Below are 14,620 nucleotides of genomic sequence, written 5' to 3'. Positions count from 1 at the left end.
TTTATATCACAAATTACTATAAACGGTTGTTTCGTGCTCCAGATCATAGTTTTGTGTCTATGGACGAGCACCAGATTGCGGATATTCCTCAAGTTGGACAAGCGGACAACAAGAGTCTATCCGCACCATTCCTAGAGAAAGAGGTGTTACAGGCAATTGAGGGTATGAAATGTGGTAAAGCTCCTGGTCCAGACGGGTTTCCGGCTGAGTTTTATAAACGTTGCTGGCATATTATTAAGGCGGATCTTATGTCCATGTTTAATGATTTGTACTCTGGTCACCTGCAACTTTTTCATCTTAATTTCGGTACGATTACACTATTACCGAAGAAAGAGGGTGCCTCCAGAATTGAACAATTTCGTCCTATATGCCTGCTCAATGTGAGCTTTAAAATTTTCACAAAGGTGGGAACGGATAGGCTAACTAAGATGGCACATTCGGTTGTGCAATCTTTGCAGACAGCGTTTATGCCGGGTAGGAATATTCTTGAAGGGGTTGTCGTTCTGCATGAGATTCTGCATGAACTACATTCCAAGAAACTAAGTGGAGTTATTTTCAAGGTGGATTTCGAAAAGGCATACGACAAAGTTAAATGGTCTTTCCTGCAACAAACTCTACGTATGAAAGGGTTTGGTGACATTTGGCGAAAGCATGTGGATTGTTTTATAAAAAAAGGAAGTGTCGGTGTTAAAGTAAATGATGATGTTGGTCATTTCTTTCAGACACTTAAGGGACTTAGGCAAGGAGATCCTATGTCTCCTATTTTATTTAACATCGTAGCGGGTATGCTGGCGCTGATGATCAGGAGAGCTAATGACAAAGATTTAGTAGGGGGACTAGTACCGCATCTAGTTGATGGGGGTGTCTCGATCTTACAATATGCGGATGACACGATCCTTTTCATGGAACATGATCTCAATAAGGCCAGAAATTTGAAGCTCATATTATGTTTATTTGAACAACTTTCTGGGTTGAAAATTAACTTTCACAAAAGTGAGCTTTTCTGCTTTGGGGATGCACAAGCTGAACATGCCACGTATTACCAACTCTTTGGATGTATGGGTGGCACGCTACCATTTTCATATTTAGGTATCCCCATTCATCACCGAAAGTTGACCATAAAGGAGTGGAGATGTATCGAGGATCGTTTTGAGAAGAAGCTTAGTTGCTGGAAGGGCAAGCTTCTATCCTACGGAGGACGTTTAGTTCTTGTCAACTCAGTGTTGACAAGTATGCCAATGTTTCTCCTGTCCTTTTTCCTAGTGCCGGTTGGGGTGAGGAAAAGGTTGGATTTTTATCGATCTCGATTTTTCTGGCAGAGCGATGAGGTCAAGACTAAATATAGACTTGCTAGATGGGATATTATTTGTAGACCCAAGGATCAGGGGGGTTTGGGAATTGAAAATCTCGAGGTCAAGAACAAATGTCTGCTTAGCAAGTGGTTATTCAGATTGTCTGTCGAATCACAAGGGATGTGGGGTCAAATCCTAAAGAACAAATATCTACAGCACAAAACCATAGCCCAAGTAACTGCGCGACCGGGTGATTCCCCTTTTTGGAAGGGTCTAATGAGGACAAAGGCTGCTTTCTTCAACAGGACTAGATTCGTCGTTGGGAACAGTGAAAGTACTAGATTTTGGGAAGATACTTGGTTAGGACAGCAGCCTTTGGCTTTACAGTACCCGCAACTTTATCATATTGCACAACGAAAACAGACTTCCGTTGCGGCAGTATTGCGGCATACTCCTCTTAATATCCAATTTCGCAGACCCTTGATCGGGAATAGATGGGTAAGTTGGTTACATCTAGTCAGAAGACTGATGGATATTTCCCTGTCTGATTGTCCGGACAGCATTCGTTGGAGGCTGACCACCAATGGTATTTTTACAGTGAAATCAATGTACGACCATATTATTAATACGTCGTCCATTCCAAAGTCCATACATATTTGGAGGGTCAAGGTTCCCCTTAAGATAAAAAACTTCATGTGGTTTGTTCACAAGGGAGTTGTTTTAACTAAGGATAACTTGGCTAAAAGAAACTGGAAAGGAAATAAAAGATGTAGCTTCTGTCAAACGAATGAGTCGATTAAACACCTCTTTCTGGATTGTCCTATGGCGAAATTAGTATGGCGCTCACTACAAATTGCTTTTAACATTACCCCACCTACTAGCATTCGTATGTTATTTGTGACGTGGCTAAACGGGGTTAATGTACTTTATGCCAAACTAATTCGGGTTGGAACTTGTGCCTTGTTGTGGACAATATGGAACTGCAGAAATGATCTAGTTTTTAACAGATTACATCACATTAACTTTTTGCAGGTCATCTTCAGGGCTACCGGATTGATCCGCACGTGGTCCTTACTCACTCCTGTGGAAACCAGGGAGCCTTTGGTTACTGGGTGTGTCCGATGGGAGATGGTAGCTCAGGTTATCTTCAACCGATATGGATGGCGGCATGCTAATAGGATTGGTCCTTAGCCAGCTTATCTGTGGGTTGTAGTCGGCTTTTCAGTGGTCTGATCACCGTGTAATTTCTTTTGTCTTCTTTTTCTCTTTTCTAAGACTACCTTGTAGTTTTATCTCGGACCATTTTGCGTTATCAATAAAATGGCTGCATGCATCACTCGATGCAGAGGCCGGGGCAACGCCTCCTTTTCTAAAAAAAAAGAAGCATAGACTAATTACAGTGAGGAGGGTTAAAATTAGGCCACTTTTGTTACCAGCTAATTGCTCTGTTTTACATTCAAATTTGTGTGATGATGCTCTATTTCATTAAGTTCTCTATGGTAGTTTATTTGTTTCCCTTTTGATGCGAGCAGTAGTGTAACTCTCTGGAATAGATAATATACTCCCTCTGTCTCAAAATAAGTGTCTCAACTTTGTACTAGCTCTAGTACAAATTTGTATTAAGCTTGAGACAGTTATTTTGGAACGGAGGGAGTATTTGATAGGCTAGTCATTTGATATTCAGTTGTGATAAATACCTTATGTCTATGTTGTACAGTACCACTTTGTTGTTTTTGTTGCCGGCGGCTCGTTTCCTCCTTTTCAATTTTTTTTTGTTTTTTTGTCACCAATTTGGTTCACTTTCTGAAGATGCATATGCCTTTTCTTTTAATGTTTTTAAGTGGTCTATCAAGCTAGTAGATACATGCTTTTTTTCTTCTAGAAGTTATGTGGTCAGGTTCTTCTGATGGAGATTCTATGATCAGTTTGCCTCTGATAAAAATAGTAAAGATTCTGTATGTTTTTTTACATTTATTCATGGGATTGAACTTGATGGTCAAAATTTACAAAACATAGGCTCTCTGGTCCAGGAGGTGAAGCAATTTGAGAGGTACACTCTCCTCTGTTATTATGTGTTGTTGTCCATTCTTCTTGTCTTTTAAACTGGTTGGCATCGCTTCCATCCACTAGATTTTACTATCGTCACAATCACGGACTCACTCACATTGTGTAGCTAGAAACAAATGTGTATAGAATGGTACTTCTGCATGAGAAAAATACACTCAAAATTTATAATTTAAGAGAAATTATTGATCCTGAAAAGGACAATTAATGCACCTTCTGTGGGACAGCATACGGTACTATATGAAGCCAGAGTGTAAATTTCTAGCAGAGCAGAGGCTTTTGGGTTCAGTGATAAGCTTATGTGCAAGATAGTAGTGGATTCTATAAAAAGTATTCTGGGAATTAGAATGATTCGGCGCACCTGAATTGGTGCCAGGCCTCCGTAGCATGCTGTTGGGGCATGAACGGTAAAGCCGTGAACAACAAGATATACAAGGTTGTGAGGCTCAGGTTGTTAATATGCACAACACTTATATCTAGTGTAACTGAATAAATAAGGCGTGCAACCAACCAGTCTTGATAAGCAAGACATAATCTTAACACTGGCCAAATCAAAGCTCATTAACAGCATACAACAACTCCAAAAAAACACACACCATACATTTAGTTGTATCATCGATCTTCTGGTTTACACTGTATCACTTAAACTTAGTTGTGGTACACCGATAACATACCCACACATTTGATGCTTTCATATTATCGGTGGTTCCGTAGCTTTCTTGCAATTGCGGCCCAAGCAAAGATAAGTATGAAGGGCCAAAGTTCTTTCAACAATGTGATGATTATAATAATTGATATTTTCTTTATTGCACGAGCTAGGCCCACCCTAAGGCGCAATGGGCGTGCGAGAATACCCAACTTCACTAAGAACTCAGCATTTTTGTATAACACTGCAAGTGGAGTAAATGCACAGACCGCAATGGCAGTATCATGAGCAACCGGAGCTAGCACCATGTACACACCCAGTGCAAAAGCAGCAGCCAAACTTGTGAGCGAGCTTGACACGAAGAACACAGATGTGCGTAAGTTGATTTGGCCGCTCACCAACTTAACAATAGAAGATCCGGAGAACATGAGACCAATGGTAGCTATTGACGAGCAAATAAAGGCTAATGCGTTTGCCATCATGAATGCGTCCAACGTATACCTCCCAACGAGTGTTGGTGTGCCTCCATTTATATGGTCATCCGCTCTGTAACCTCCAGGGAGAGCAAAAGTTACACCGAAGGCAACAGTTGCTATTAAAACTGAACCAATGCCAAGCATTTGGCTTGCATCTTTCACCTTCTCTTCTTCACTGATCATGTCCTTTGAATTAATTGGCTGAGTATATTTTCCATAAATCTGATCCCTACAAAGAAAACTATGTTTGCCTTCAACCGATGCGAGCTCCATGTGTATCCTCTGGTCGGTGCTCTGAAAAAACAAGCATGAATTTGAGAACCATATGGAGATATGAGCCATGCATTATTTTGTTTTGCTTGAAGCAGCCAAGCCTTGAAAGAATAACGAAGATGAGGGTATATTACCTGCATGTAATGCATCCCCGTAGGAAGCGAGCTTCTGGATAGATCAAGTGGAGTTTGGCCATTGTTATTACTTCAAATTAATTGCACCTCCTTATTCCCGTAGAGAGAAGAGAACATTCGGAGCTTCCCAGCTTGGACAGCTAAATGCAATGCAGTGTTCCCATCATTGTCTTGCATATTCAAAATCCAAGCTAAAGATGGAGTTCGGCAAACAAAGGAGACGATGGTCAGACTTCTTTCCATAACGGCAACATGAAGGAATGTCTGTCCTTGAGCAGCGCACAGTCCTGCAGTACCAGGAAACTTCTCAAGAATTATGCTTATGCTATCTTTTGAACCCACTAACGCAGCGACATGTATGGGGAATAATCCCTTGTTGTCTGCCTGAAACACTGATGCTGGATTACTCCCTTCTTTCTGGTTTATAGGGCTCGTCTCAAAATTTTCAGATTTCCATTATATTAGGCTCATTTTGAGTCTAAGTGAGTTAAACTGCTTTGAGTCTCACGCCATATTTAATTCATAGAGTTTAGAAAAAGGAGATGAGTGGCTATGCATGCATCGTTTTCTACATCCATCATGCAAGTCTAATGAAAGAAAGGATGCTATATTTATTGTCTTGGAAATTGAATATGTGAGAAATATTTCATTGGCTAGTTTAAACTAGTGTCATCCACTCACAATTCACCTTGATTGATGAGATTTCAGATTTAAGCCCTATAAACCGGAAAGGAGGGAGTAGCTTCTAATACTTGCTGGAATCTGTTGGAACACCGGAGGGATGAAGCCAGGTGAAGAGGTGTGCTCCCATCTCTATCCCCATGAGTGGTAAGGCTATTATTCCAAGTTAACACACATTTTGTCATCGCTGGAAAAGCAATATTTTGTTTGTTAATCTAAGATAAGTGAAACGACATGACATATATGTCATTAAATACAAGATAAGTGTTGACGAAATTGTCTCTTTTTTTTAAACTAGCACAATGAACTTAGCAAATCTGATGATGTCGTCTTTAGTCTTTGAAATTGTTTGAAAAATAGATTTTGGAATTCACATTAGGTGATTGAAAATAATAGTCCTATAGCCTTTTACATGTCTCCATGTGAAGGATCAATCAGCCCCCGCGTCGTTCCTTCTCGGACGACACGGGAGGTCCTCCCAACCCTAGCCGCCTGAGTCCATATCTCCTCGCTTCCTTTCCTCCCGAAGGACGACGCCGGGCTAAGCCCGGGGCGGGTGGACGGCGGTGGCGGAGGTCCTCCTCCCTTGCCCGTGTGTGGGGTTGTGCAACCGAGATTGGTCCGCAGCGAGACGCGGCGGCTGACCGAGATCGGATCCAGGGAGGCGGCTCTAGGCACGGCCTTAGGAGGCGGCTACGTCGTCCAGTACGGCTTCGTAGCGGCGGCGTGGAGGAGCGCCATGGAGGGCCGGGTGGAGGGCCTAGTGGAGGGGCGGTTGCATGCGGGTGTGACCTCCGATCAATGCCGACCAGTGTGCCCTGCTCCATGCGACGGTGGATCTGATGGTCATCTCCTTTGTCGGTGGTGGTCGGCTGAGGCTGTGTGGTCGGATCTTGAGATCCGTTAACCAGTCCCGGTTACGAATCAGGAAGACATAGTTGCCGGTGAAAACAGAGTCGACAGCGGACGATGGCGGCATTCTACGTTGTTATCTTGATGAATACAACGTCGTGTAAGTATTGTCGACCCACTCGTGCTGCTCCGGGGAAACCCTAGAGTTTGGTCTTCCAGATCGGACGATACGACATTGTGGTGTGGTTTCTCTCTTGAAAGCATTGTTTGTGAAACAACGCTGGAAGACTAAGGCAAGAGGTAGAGCGACTTTAACTAGCACGGAGCCTCAGTGGAGATGTCAAGTCATGCTTGACCGATAGATGCTACGCCTTGTCATGTCTGTTCGACAAGTGCTATGCATGACATGTCTTTCATAGACTTCAAACTATGTCAGCTGTTCGTACTTGGCAGTATGATGCTGTAGTGTACCACCACCGACCGCGACGTGTTTAACAGTTTGCCCGCAGGGAGGTGGTGTTGCTGGGGCCATGATGATGTCGACGGATGGCCGGACTTGAACGATGCAGATCTTTTTTCTAAAGATGAGTCAACGGTTTGATAATAATGACGGCTTCTAAAACATGTGTATGTGGTATACGCTTTAGGTTTGCTGCATTGGTTGTAGGTTTCGGTACGTCATGACGGCTTCAAATATATTTCTTGTTTGGACACACATTCGCAATTCTCATGGTAACAAATTGTCAAGATAATATTTCATTTTTTAATAATAAGTACACGCAACTATATTCATATATAAATCCCCAAACGTCCAGCGCAAATTTAAAATACCAATATTGAGTTTATCAGTTTATGATACATCACCAGAACATCCGGAAAATAAAGGACCTTATTGCTAAAAAAATTGGAACTTGCTCAGTTCGCTGATTAGCTTTAACCCTTTCCTTTTTATAAAATGAGATCCATCCCTGACCTTTGCATCATTACGATGCACATAACCATTATTTAGCTTTAATATGTTTATTAAAAAAAGATTTTCATTCGCTTTTTATATATAAAGCAATAATCAACAACAGTCAGGTACAAACGCACTCCACCACAACACACACATCCTAAACAGGATACTTAGATGCTGAGCGCAACATCATTATCCCGAACACAAAGGGCGTGTTTGGTTTCCCGGGTCGCACCTGGCATGCAAAATCGAGCGCGTTTGGTGGTCTGGACGGCCTTCTCAGCCTAGCCCGACAGATGCAAAAGAGGCCTCCGAGCCAGGCTCGCGGATACGTAGGAATCGGGCGTATCTCAGAGCCAAGCCCGCGCTTGCATCACGTATTTTCCTTTCCCCCTTCTTTCTATCGAGCACATAACCCACCGATGCCGCTGTCATAGTCGTCGTCTGAATCCTCTCGCATACAACTCGTCAGACCGGTCCGTCGCCGCCGCCGGTCGTCTGGTTCGCCGCCGCCGCCGCCAGTCGTCCGGTCCGCCACCGCCAAACTTTGCCATTACCGCGCGAATATGCGCATGCAGAGGAGCTCGTCAAGCTCACCATGCCGCCAATCGTCCGGTCCGCCGCCACCGAACTCTGACATTACCGCGCGCACGTGCGCCTCGAGAGGAGCTCGTCGGAGCTCACCACGCCGTCGGTCGTCCAGTCCGCTGCCGCCGAACCCTGCCATTAATGCGTGCACGTGCGCCTGCAGAGGAGCTCGTCGGATCTCGCCACGCCACCGGTCGTCCGGTCCGCCGCCGTCGAGTCTCTACCACTGGCATCTCCTCTCGGCTGCAGCGTACCAAACAACATATGTTCTATCTAACATCTCTCGTGCATCCATATCATACAATTCACCAAACACACATCTTAGCTCATCCTTGCATCAACCCAACCAGGCCATGCTCATCCAGTATCCCTCGTGCAATGCAGGCTAAAGCCACTCAGGCAACCAAACACACCCAAAGAGATGCAACCCCATACGAAGAACCGTGTACCCGAAGACGTTGCCGTCAGGAAGGAAGCGACATTGGAACACCGCCATCACCCGATCCGAAGACTAGAGTTTTCCCTGTAGCAACACGACCAACGCCTTCACGAAGGGAACGAGCGTCGCCGCCGCCGGTCCGTCTGAAGATAGCACATGTTTTCACCGCGGCCAACACACACCGCTACCGAATGTCACACCCCGGCTACCATATGCCGTCCACCCGACCATGACCACCGGGCAACACCGAGCCACGTGCTCTACGCATGAGTACTGCGCTACCACCACCAGGGCCGCCGGCCCGACATCCAAGACGTTGACACCACCTCTCCCGAGACTCGCCGCTACTCCAACCAAAGAGATGAACGGAAATGTCCCTCTTTTCGCTCCCCTGGGCGGCCCCCAGCGTCGAGACCCAATAGGTCGGCCAAAAGCTGGCCTCCATCACTCCGTCCTGCAGTCCCGGGCATGAACCGAGCTTGGTCCTGCCGCCGGTCACGAGAAAGGAATGGTCCTGCTGCCGGGCACGAGACGAACTCGGTCCAGCGGCCCCGGACGCGAGACAAGCGATGAACCGCAGCTGGGAGATGGCGAGCCCTCCGACGAAAGTAGTGCCCGGACGACGAGGAGAGGGATCGAAGGCCGACACAAGCCGCCTACAGACGGGCCGACATCGGGATAATTAAGCCAGCCACTGTCGTAGCCGACCTTCCAACACACGACCGTAAGCGGCCACCACGCCGTCGCATCTCACCCCACGCAGCCACCACCATCGGCGGCAATGCCCAAGCCATCACCCCGAGCCGCCTGCCAACCACGAGGACCAGATCATTGGTCTTACCGGGCACCCACCGTTGCGCCCCCTTGCCCCGCCCAGCAGCCATTGGCAGGAGGAAGAGGGAGCTCACCAGTTGTCACGTCACCACACCCACCAGCAGAAGGCCACAGCAGGGGTAGCCGCCCCCGACCCGCAGCCCCTGAAGCCAGATTAGGACGACCGCGGCAGCTGCCAAAGCAGGCCAGGGCCGCACCTCCACAGCGACGCCCGCCACACCACTGACCTGGCCCCGACGCCGTGCTGTCACGCTCTACTCGAAGAAGTCTCGACCCGCGCCAAGAGCCCCATGCGAGGAGACGAGGTCTCTCCGCTGGCGCCGGTACCGGCAGGGTTTCACCCGACCGAGCCCTCTAGCGGCGGCGAGAGAGGGAGGAGGGGGGAGCGCCAGAGGAGGTCGGGTGGATTGTGTCCGCTTTAGTATGTTTCGATCATTCAAGTGAACCGAATGACTCAATGTTTGTATCAATGGTACATTCCGTTATTAGTGATAGTACAGTCATTTTATAGATTTGACATGTGCATTTTGTAGATAGCTTAGTAATGTTTCCAGGTTAATTGTGCAAATCTATCTCATAAACATGTGCATGGTTATCTAGGCATAAAGTTTATACGATGAGAAAAGTCTCTAGCTTGTTTCAATCATTTTTTTATAAAGGAAATATATTAATATCGTAAAGATACCAATTACACTCAACCTCTACACCAACAGGATATCCAAAGACATCAGGGTGCACACAACGAAGAACAAAATAAACAAGAGAGAAAATAAAAACAAAGACCCCGTCGCGGTGTTCAACACCGCGCAACAGGAACACTCTAACCATCACCGAATATATCATTAGTACTATAATCTAGGCTCTCCAAAAGCAACGTCTTCAAAAAAGAAACAATGCACAAGCGTTGTCGTCACCCGATCAAGATCTGGGGTTTTCACTCTAGAGAAAGAACGAGTTTCCAAAACAATGCCTTTAACATGGCCATTGCGAGGTACAACAAATGAAGGCGAGACCTTGGGTTTTCAGCCTGGAAATCAAGGCTCAGTACTCGACGAGCACCACCAAAGATGGAGTCCACATGTGTTGCTACCCCCGCCTGCCCAGGCTGCTGTTGTGAGTCGCGGCGCACCCGACACACAGGAAGAACATGTGTCGCGTCGTCATCAACACAACCAACCAACCATCAATCGCAACCACCATGACTTTCTCCAACTCTGTTAGATCCATGGAGATCTATGTCCCATATCACCGTACGGTAAACGAAGCTTCAAACCGCGCCCCGGAAGGGTGCGCACGACCACATCGATTCCTCTCTAGATCTCCAGTAGCATCCTGTGCCAGACTGCGGAGATCACTGAAAAGAATATTGGAACTCGTCGACGGCCAGATCAAGGTGGTCGACAGCCGTGCCGAAACTCCGCAGGGTCAGACCCCCTAGAATCGATACCTGGCCAACAGCCCCCACGCTATCTGCCTTCACCGGCCGCCCGTCCCACCGGAAGAGGCTGGTAGAACGAAGGCGACCCTGGCTGCCATGCCCGCAAGAGCCACGACGAGCCACATTGCGGCGGAGACAAGCACGAGACGGCCGCACGGGCGCCGCAGCCCCGGCCCAATCGGACACAGACCACAGCCAGCCGCGCCACCGCCCCGATGCGCCGCTCCACCACCGCAAGAACCTGCCGCCTCGCCGGATCGGGTACCGCGTCAAACTGTGCGCGACCCATCAGCTCGTCCTCTCGGCATGAAGAAGAAGAACAGGGGTGCGCCATCCTCGCCCTCACCGCCTTCGACGGCCAGGGTGCAGCCGCTGCCGCCGAGGGAAGCCTGGTGGTTAGGTTTTCTTTGGTAGAGGCGTGGTCGCCCCGGAGCCGCACACGTGTGCGACATGGAAGCTAGTTCAAATCATTATGAAAATGGTTTTATATTTTTGTAATCCCCACGACACTCCTCAAGGAAAGTTATCTTAGGGTTTGTATTCAATTAAGTTAGGGATGGGCCAGCTCTTTTTCTTTCGTATTGGAGTATACACAACATTTTTGGCTAATAGACTTGGATCCAAGCGAGTTATAGTTCAGACCCATGGTTATCTATCGGTTATTATTTTTTTAGATAGAATTATTATGATATAATAGTTGTAATCTGTTTACCCAAAATTGTGATAATCAAACAGTTGTGGTGTGACGAATATCTCTATTTTTCTATCGATTTGATCCACTAGTAACTGGTAATAGCAATTTGAGACATTCACTTTAAATACTCCTTCGTTCCTAAATACTCCCCCGTACCTAAATATAAGTCATTTAAGAAATTCTACTATATAAACAACATACAGATGTATATAAACATATTTTAGAATGTACATTCACTTATTTTGATCCATATGTAGTCCATGGTGAAATCTCTTAAAAGATTTAAAAACGGAGGGAGTATAAGTCTTTTTAGAGGTTTCACCACGGGACTACATATGGATGTATATAGACATACTTTAAAATGTAGATTCACTCATTTTGCTCCGTATGTAGTCTCCTGGTAAAATCTCTAAAATGATTTATATTTAGAAACTGAGGGAGTAGTTAATAAAAATGTGATGAAGTATAACTAAATATATGTAGGGGCATATTTCCCCACATGCTATGTTCCACCCTCTAGCAGAAGTTTCATAAAGCCTCTTCCCTCTTATGATGAAAATAAACAAATGTGCATGCAACAAAAATGTTCAGAAAATTTGTAGACAACCATTAGATTTATAGGTTTCAGACACTTTATGCATCTACAATTCATTGGTAATTTTGAGTAACAGACTTCAGAAATGGAGGATTCATACCCGTGCCTTGAAGAACCGCAGCATGCAGCACATTCTTCCCATGCGATCCTTGATACGACAGATTCCCATCACTCATATTGTATAGTGTCCATGCAATTCCATTCCTTTCTAGTAAAATTGCTAGGTACAATGGTGAAGTGCTTTCATTAGGATAATTAGCCAAGTTAGGATCGGCCTTCAGTAGAATCTTCACAATATGTTCATTTCCAATGCGGACAGCATCATGCAAGGCCGTCTCCATAAGCTTGTTCTCCATCCTCAAGAGTTTTTGCAGGCTATTGCGATTTTGAGCTAGTTCAGTGTGAGATGAGAAACCATTTGTGGCCTGCCAGATCTGGCAGCACAATGCAAGGGTGTGTCGCCCTTGTTATTTATCGCACAAAGTAGGTCTCTGTCCCTCTCATCAATGATGCTAACACACTTCAAGAATTCCGGGTTGTGTCCATGGCTTGCAACCGCGTGTAGTGCGGTGTCCCCCCTAGCAGTGACACCCTTGAGAAGCCATGCTGCTGCTAGCAAAGCAGGTTGATCGACACCATCTTGTACGTTTATGTTGAAAGCTGCTTCATGCAAAGGAGGCTGATCTGCGGCATCTTCTATGCCAAGAGAAGCTACTGTAGGCAATTCAAGATGATCAATGCCATCATCTATGCCATGGAATGGTACTGATGGCAAAACATGTTGATCAACACCAGCTTCCACATCGGTCAATCCTCTTCTACTGCTTCTATCAAGGGTGCATCTAACTAGCAAGTCAAGAAATACTTGAGTAGGCATCAACATTGGTAGCTCATGTTTGTCTTCCCTTTCAAAAAGGAAATGTAGTGCTGCCGAGGAGCCAAGGCACGCCGATGCTAGGAGCAGGGGATTTATGGACGACGGGGTCGTATCCTTACACCTGAGGGAATTCTTGCTACCAGTCACCTTTAGCGGCCAACCATCACCATGCTAGACTGCCGGTGAGTCGGTGACAGGGGCTGCAGGTCCTGGTAGTGGGGAGAATCACCCAGCGGCTCGTGGACGCGGCGACGCCGGAGGCGGACGAGGTCATCCGCAGGCAGATGGACGCAATGGCTCGCGCGGACGGTGGGGTGACGATGGGTACAATGCTTATGGCGCTGGAATACACACAGGTTCGTCCTCCACGGGTGCTGGTCGTGCCGAGTTCAAGGGTCCACCTGGTCTGTTTATGGAGGGGGCGACCGGTCCTGTGCAGCGTAACCGGCCAGCTTTCAGGAATTATCATGGGGGTCGTGGAGGTGGCAGAAGGCCACGTGATTATACGAGAGGCGTCGAACCTCCTCCTAAGCCCACGGAGGCGGCCGCGACTAGGGCACCGGTGTCTACACCTGCGGACGCACCGGGGTTGTCTGGAGCAGCTATGGAGGCGGTATGTGCTCTTGCTGGAGTTAATGTGACAGCCGCCTCTGGTAACGCCTCTCGGGATACCGTTGCGCAACCTCAGGGTGGTGATCCTGGACCGGTTGGAGTGGCGGACATCAACAGCTCGCACGGGAGGGTTGACGGAGGTGATCGACCTTCCAAGTGGGCTCATAAGAAAGAGAAGATGACATGCTATCGTTGTGGAGAGACTGGTCACTTTGTGTCTGAGTGCAAGATGGATCTATGCGAGTTCTGTCTCAAGTCCATGCATGGCACGGCGCAGTACTGTCCTCTTACAATTGGACCAATGCCTGGGGTGACTATCTATGGTGTATGCTACCAGGAGCTGATGTTCTTTGAGTCCCTTAGGGTTTCGTCTGCGGTCCACGCGCCTGATGTGGCCTTGACGGGTACGGTCACCGTGGCTCGTGGGACGATGTCTGCTGAGCAGGTGGTGCAGCAGCTCCGGGAGTTGGTTTCTTCGACTTTCCGGTGGGAGCCCGTGCTGATTGCTGAGAATGTGTTCAAAGTTGTCTTTCCCACTAAGGAGGACCTCGCACGTTTGCTTAAGTTTGGTATGTGCAGAGTGCCAAGCACCAGTTGCGTGTTGGAGTTTGATGCATGGTCGAGTGAAGAGCCACAAGGTGTTGCCCTTCCGCAGATTTGGGTTCGATTTTCTGGGGCCCCTTCAAAGGCTCTTAGTGACTTTTTGGTTACTTGGAGCTTAGGATCTATAATTGGCAAGACAGAAAAGGTAGATATGAGGTTTACCCGAGCTAAAGGAGTTGCTCGTGTGCTTGTTAGTGTCATTGACATTGCACTGGTGCCGGATGAGGTGGTTTGGATGCATGCGGATATGAGATATACCCTCCAGCTCGAGATTGAGAGTCCTCCTTTATTTGAGGAACGAGTGCCGGATAAGGATGTGGATATGATTGATGGAGATGATGAGTCGGGGTCAAAGGAGGCCGACAAGAACGACCACAAGCATGCTAATGCTAAGGAACCAGCGGGTGCACAGGTGACCGGGGCGGTTGGAAGTGTCGTATTGGTTACGGCTCCGTTGACGCAGCTTCGGTTTGGATCTTTTGGGCCGGCCTCGGCTCCGACCAAGGTTGGTCGTGGCCGTCTGGTGGCAAGCTTCGAGGGGCAGAGGCGTAAGATCCTGTTTTCTGG

At 47.1% G+C, this 14,620-nt stretch overlaps 1 protein-coding gene across 1 annotated transcript; it reads right to left on the bottom strand.

Annotated features, from left to right (window-relative positions):
• Positions 1–4,052: 4,052 nt before the first annotated feature.
• Positions 4,053–13,307, bottom strand: LOC123395143 (ankyrin repeat-containing protein ITN1-like). Its single transcript, XM_045090081.1, is given in 5 exon segments — positions 4,053–4,772; positions 5,638–5,753; positions 12,062–12,328; positions 12,331–12,985; positions 13,068–13,307. Coding segments are annotated over 5 exon segments (1,998 nt in total).
• Between the last annotated feature and the right edge of the window lie 1,313 nt (positions 13,308–14,620).

Source organism: Hordeum vulgare, chromosome 1H (assembly GCF_904849725.1).
Source record: "Hordeum vulgare subsp. vulgare chromosome 1H, MorexV3_pseudomolecules_assembly, whole genome shotgun sequence".
NCBI classification, from domain to species: Eukaryota; Viridiplantae; Streptophyta; class Magnoliopsida; order Poales; family Poaceae; genus Hordeum; species Hordeum vulgare.
Note: the sequence above shows the minus strand (reverse complement) of the source record. Positions and strands in the feature narration are given on the sequence as shown.